At 32.9% G+C, this 6,928-nt stretch overlaps 1 protein-coding gene across 1 annotated transcript; it reads right to left on the bottom strand.

The window, feature by feature from the left end:
- Positions 1-2,853: 2,853 nt before the first annotated feature.
- LOC123218976 (putative disease resistance protein At3g14460) lies at positions 2,854-4,350 on the bottom strand. The gene has a single exon (XM_044640633.1). It carries the CDS (start codon positions 4,348-4,350, stop codon positions 2,854-2,856), a length of 1,497 nt encoding a protein of 498 aa, XP_044496568.1.
- Between the last annotated feature and the right edge of the window lie 2,578 nt (positions 4,351-6,928).

Below are 6,928 nucleotides of genomic sequence, written 5' to 3'. Positions count from 1 at the left end.
CATCGTTTCGGTGTCCCAGATGCAGCGAGCCAGTAATTGCAATGCAGCGGTATGGTGTAGTTGATCATAAAGTTCCAAGTCAGTGATACTTGTATAGGAAGTAGAGAAAAGAAAAGTCATATTAACTTAGAGTACTTTATAAAAAAGAGCCTGTTTATGGCAAACAAGTTTATTAGAGAAATTACAACCTCAGTTCAAAATATTTTTCCCCCATTGGGCGGGGATTGAGGTGAGGGGGCCTTCTCAATTGTTTAGCAATCTAACACTTGTCTCTTATTTTTAAGAAGTTTACTTATAAGGGATGTAAATCCTTTTTTTTTTTCTAAAACTTGTGTTTAGTTTTGAATAAAGCTAGATTCGAGCCAAATTGAGCCCAAATAGGGTGAAACTCGTTTTCAAGTAACCTCGACTCGTTTTCAACTTGGGCTTGCCAAGTATGGAGAAACATCAGTTCATGTTTAGCTCACTTTGTGATTTAAGAGTTCGTGATCGGTTGACACCTAGTTTTAATTCATGTGGACAAGTTGGACTTGGCTTTGGTTCGCACAAAATGTTTGACTTGGCTCTCTTAAACGACATCATTCTTTTTAATTTTTTTAACGATGCGAAAGCCAAGCACAACCTCTGTTTGGGTTTGAGTTTGAGTTCATTTTTCCTACTATTCCCCAACTCATATACGGGTTTGTATTCGTTTATCTTATGTTCATATTCTGACTTATTCAAGTAAAATTCGTTTCAAATTCGAATAAGTTTGTTTCAAATCCACCCTTAGTTTTGAACATTGCAACAAAAATTGAATGAATTCTTTAGTGAAATGGCTGTCAAATGAGACAGATGCAATGCTTCTGTGACTAATATTTATAATTTTGTGGAAATGTCCAAAAAAATCTTTAATAGAATGGATATTGATATACCTTCATAAATTTTTTCCATCATCTATTGTTCAAATTAACCTAATTATAATAATTCAAACTTAGTTAGAGTTTGGCTACAAATTTAGAAACTGACAAACTAAAAGATAAGCATGTTTAATATCATATACAAATTTAGAAGTTCAATTATCCAAGCTTTTTATACACAATTAAAATATGTCCGAGGAATAGCCAAACTACTTGCTAATTTAATAAAAGCAATCAATGAAAAGAATGATAGCATCATACTAACAACTCTCATGATACTAAAAAGAAAATTCTTATGGTTAGTTTAAAACCCTAAAATCTCAATTAATGAAACAAGAGACAATTTAAACACATGAAATCAAAGATTAATTATAATCATTTAGTGATAAAAAAAACATTTTGACTTCACAACCCACTAAATAATTTATATCAAGAAGATAAAATTCATAATAAAATTCATAAAATCCTTAAATATAAATCAAAATGACCAAAGAAATAATAAAATTTCAGTGTTAGAGATTTCACTTAATTGCACATCATCACCTAACAGGCTAAAGGAATTGAGTTAAAGGAAACAATCTCATGAAAACAGGTTAAAGGAAATGGGCTGGAGTAATGGTGAACTTAACCTATACTTTTCAAAAGTTTTTTAGTTTCAAGGATTGGATTGGGTCTACTTTTAATAAGGCTGGTTCTACCTTGTTGAATATATAAACCATAGGTCTTAAAGTAGTCTTCAAATCTTCATCTTGAAAAGTCCTTACATAAACCTTAGTTTATGTTTGAAACGCATAAATTCGACCAAAAAACACATAGACTAAAACCTAAACATGATTCAAACCATAGATCCAAAGGTTTAGTGCCACCAACAAGACTTATTCGATAACTAACATGACAAATTAAGAGTATATAAGAATATTACCTTAAAATTGAAAAAACACATCAATATAGAGATTTGATAAAGATGAAAGGATTCAGTTAAAATGGAGATAACGAGTGGAATGATGTATATTAATAGATTAAAAAGCATTTTTGGTGACAAGACTAATTAAAAGGGGAGAAGTGTTATTTCTTAAGGGGTAACATTAAGTGTACAAATAATGAGCACAATTTTGTGTATAAACACTAACATGCTACTACATGAGTAAAAATTGTTTCATCTTTAACCCAATCACTTAATATACAGTTGTATTCATTATTTGTACACATACTCTTATTGTTTATTAAGAGGAGAAGTTATTGAAGTGGTTAAATATAAATCCTCTTATTTAAAGTGTTTTCTTAGCCTTTTTTGTAGCATTTAATTGAACAATAGGTATATGTTACTGAACAAAATTACTACTTATATATAAGAGCAGCCGATGTTAATTTCTATGATCTATTCAAAATTGTTTAATTTTTTTTTTGTCTTTTTAGGTAATTTTCTTTTTAGATGGTGAAAGTTCATTCACTAAAAGGATAATACTAATCATAACGATCTCAGTACGCAACATTGTTATATCAGAAAGATGAAACCACATATATTTAGAAATGATATACCAATATGTTCAGCTCATACCATATAACATATATTTAATATTTTACACCTAATTTCCAATCAAACACACCATATATTACATGCAAATTATTAACAAAGAAAGTTGTCCAAGCACGCTAAAAACAAACAACTTCATGAAGAAAATCAAACCACAACTCATACAAATTAAGAGTAACACAAGTGAAATCCAACTTCCTTTTTATATAACTATCTCCTATGTTCCTTTCAGCATAACACTGCAACCATCATCGTGCTCAATATTTCTGCACATCTCCTACAATTAAAATTTGTCAAAGACAGGTAAAAGATCCGAAATTTCTGCTCATTCCACACTATTAACATTACATTTAAATGTAAGAGGATGCCGAGAAGTTACCTTTGTGGATTAATGGTTGGTAATTGCAGCCATTTGAGAACTCACCAATCACCGGTGAATTTGATGTTGGGAATGTGGGTGATCTTTTGCCAGTCCTCTCCTGTTCCCTTTCTGTAACGTTCTTCCAAAAGATCACTTTCATAAATCTCCAAATGTTGTAGATTTTTTGCCCCCTGGAAAAGGCCATCGGGCAGTGCACGTAATTTTCTACAGTAATTGATTGACAAAGAAGCAAGGCATGGCAAGATTGTATTCCCGTAATCCCACTCTTCCCATTCGTAATTATGCCAGAATTCAAGAACTTTCAACTTGGGAAAGAGAATAACTGATGTAGACGATGAAAATGCACCATCGCTTTCGATTCCTGTAACTAGGTTTTTCACACTCATTCCAGCTATCGTTAGTGATTCAAGTGATGGCAATTTTCCCAAGGGAGACAAATAAATACAATTTCGGTAACAGGAAAGACGCAATTCCCTCAGCCCGGTTAATGACATGATCCAATCAGAATGAAAAGTGCTGCCTCTGTGATGACATATATCTAATTTCTCTAAATTTGGATGCGGTTGCAAAGCCTCAAGAAGTAACTCATCATCATCTTTTTTCCTCTCTCCTTCTCCATCTTTATCGAACATTAGCATTAAATCAAAGAGGCTTTTCTTACTGCTGAGAATTTGCATTCTCTTAACCTCACTCACATTGGTCACATTTCCTAGCCCTCTAATTTCAAGCCTTCCTCTTAAATGTTTCAAATCTTTCAAGCATGCAAGAGTACTACATGCTTTACCACCATCACTGCTGCTGCTATTTTCGATGAATTTACTCAATGTTTGGAGACAAGTTAATTTCTCAATTCCCTTGGGCATGTAACTTAATAAAAATGTATCATGATTAATCAAATGCCGCAAGTTTATCAACTTCCCCATCCTTTGAGGCAGTTCTTTAATCTCCCTGCACCGAGAAATATCTAAAGTTTGCAGATTGTATAACTCACATAAAGTTTCCAGAAGTTTTTCCATATCATGACCAGACAAATTCAGATATTTCAAATGTATCAATTTTTTTACCTCTGTTGGAATTGTTGTAATCAAATTCGCACCTGGGAATCCCAAACTTATGTCTAACGCCCTTAAACATGTCAATTCACCAAAGAGATTTGGTAGAACATCATTAGTCACCAAATCCATAAAACCTTTACAATCAATTAAGAGACTCCGCAAACTTTTGATGCTACAAATGGAGATGGGAAATGTAGCCCCGTGTTTAAGCGTTAACATTAAATGTCGGGCTTTCTCATTGGAAGTGTTTATGACTAGCTCCTTGCTGCCTTCATTGATTTCTACAGTAAAATATTCATTTTTACTAAGATATTGAGCAAAGTCATGAACAATATCATGCACCTTACAGTTTATGATATTCTCATCTTCATCTTTTTGAAACTCTTGGAAGAATGATCGTGATGCCAAATAATCAAAATAGTCTTGGCCTATTACCTTCATCTCTGTATCATTGTCAAACCCAAGGTAACCTTGAGCCATCCATAATTTGATCAAGTGATTCTTCTTTATATTATGATCTTTTGGAAAGATAACACAATATGAAAAACATTGTCTGATCCTAGATGGCAAGTAATTATAACTTAACATCAAAGGTGATAAAAGACCTTTCTCAATCTCTTCCAATTTCCAAATTTCACTATCTAAAATTCGTTGTCATTTATCTCTAGTTCTCTTAAATCTCAAGAGACTGCCAATAGTTTTTACAGCAAGTGGCAAACCCTTGCACTTTGCAACAATTTCTCTTCCAATTTTCTCTAATTTTTCACTCCTTAGGAGGTCTATCAAAAAATGTCAATCGTCTAAACAACAACCAACATTCCTCCTCAAATAATTCCTTCATAATAATAGGATTAACTGACTCTATAATGGATACAATTGTATTTTTCCTTGTTGTAATCAAAACTTTACTACCATGGGAGCCATTATTTAGACAATGATAAAACCGTTTCCATTTATCGTTGTCTTCTGACCACACATCATCTAAAACGAGAAGAAATTTTTTACCTTTGATAGATTGATGAATACATTGCAAAAGAGACTCCAATTCACCTAAATTATCAGTAGGACATTTCAATCCTTCAATGATTGTTTTAGCAACCCTAAACTCATCAAAAGGATCTGATACACACACCCAAATTCTAATGTCAAAATGACTTATGACCTTGTCATTATTGTAAGCTAGTTGAGCAAGAGTTATTTTTCCAATTCCTCTCATCCCTACAAGTGAGATGACAGGAAGGTCTTTTTGTTCTTCATTTCTCTCATCTAACAACTTGCTCACTAAATAATTCTTCTCAAATTCTCAACCATATATATCAGTCTCCTCAACTAAAGACGTACTTCGAACTCGTTTAAATGTTTCAATGCTCTTCTTCTTGAAATTGTATCTATCGTTTTCTTTGGCAATAAAATCTAGATTTCCATTTAATTTTTTTATCTTTTGTGCTATACCGCAGCATAAAACAACTTTTTTAATACCAAAGCAAGAACAGAGGAAGAAGGAACGTACCTTCTGCTTACAAGCATCTTCAAGATCTCCTTCAACCTGCAACTTCATGATTTTAGTATTCCACTCATCCAACACATCTTCCATATCATAGGATGTGTCTTTGAGCTGATCTAACCAAAGTCTCACAGATTTGTCCTTCACTTGCCTCTCCTCTGCATCAAGTAGCACAGCTTGAATGGCTTCAAGATTGCTCTGAAGTTTTTTCACTTCCTTTTTGACATCACCAACTAGCCTCACCTCTTCCACTATCTTTTGAGCAGTGATTTTAAACAGCTGCTCCAAGGCGAGATTAACAATTGCATCAGCCATACTCCGAAATTTAAAAAAAAAAAATCTCAATTGCTTTGCAACACCTTTCTGATGAACAAACCAGAAAAAAATAGAAGAATAGAAGAACAGGGGAATGAGAAGAAGGAAGATTGCTTAGAGAAAGAGAAATTCTTGCTTATTCATTATTCAATTCCTGCCTTAATGCTTTAAGCCCAGATATATCCTTTCCTTACCGTTGTAGCAAATGAGGAAGTCAAAGAATTTAGAGTAACTATAATAGGACGAAGCAAAAATATTAAAACCAAAATTTCAAAAGCGACTTTTATTGCCACTATGCAATAATACCCCCTACTCAAACTTCCTTGTCCACAAGAAATCATTCTGGAAAACGAAACTCCTTGTTATGACGCTTAACCATTCTACGATCCAAAATCGATTGGTGGTGCAAGACAGCAGTGGTGAGCAAATTCTTCCTACTTATTGGAGGCTTCACTTTACAGTTTACACCAGTTCTATAAAAAGATTTTTGAGCAAATTTTAACCACATGACGTTTCAGCAAGTCTAGTTACAGTATTATTTTACACTATGATGTATTGACTGAATCATGCTGCAATAGTTGATACTAAAGATAAACTTGTCATTATATGAGTAATCCATCATTAACATATAGTAACAAAGAGTGAGATATTGATTACATTATAACACTATAAATCCTCACTTTGTTAAGACCAGAACATTGACCTTTTTCATCTTCTGATTGAAATAAGGTTGATTTTGCAATTAAATTAGGCCAAAAGACTAATTCCCACCTAAAAATTACTTTTTTCTCAAAGTCTCGTCCATTTATTTTAAAAAACCTAAACATCTACGCATTTGTTAAATTTTCTTGTTACTATTAAAGGTAAAATCGTTATTTTGAAATTTTACTTAAAAAATAATTTATTTTCATTTTCCATCTTAGTTTTAAAAATTAATAATTTTTCCCTTAACCTAATTTTAAAAAGTTAATTTTTCACCCCCACCATTAGGGTTCTTATGGTTTTTGTATTTTTGGGTTAGCAGCTATCCTCTCAAAGTTCAAAACATTGCATTTACACCTTCAAAAATTTATTTTCTCTTTCCAACGACCTTTTTTCCTAGCGATTCACTCTGACCCATTGTCAACCACTTCGGTAGCATCTCCTTTCCCTCCCCAATGGTTTCCATAGGAACATTGTGGTTTATGCATACAAAGGATGAAAATTATGTGTTTTAAAGCCAAACATTGTGTGAGGAGA

This window comes from Mangifera indica, chromosome 6 (genome assembly GCF_011075055.1).
Source record: "Mangifera indica cultivar Alphonso chromosome 6, CATAS_Mindica_2.1, whole genome shotgun sequence".
NCBI classification, from domain to species: Eukaryota; Viridiplantae; Streptophyta; class Magnoliopsida; order Sapindales; family Anacardiaceae; genus Mangifera; species Mangifera indica.
Note: the sequence above shows the minus strand (reverse complement) of the source record. Positions and strands in the feature narration are given on the sequence as shown.

Bases quoted from the DNA above. Each gene is read 5' to 3' on its own strand.
- LOC123218976 (XM_044640633.1), bottom strand. From the start codon at position 4,350: ATGGCTCAAGGTTACCTTGGGTTTGACAATGATACAGAGATGAAGGTA.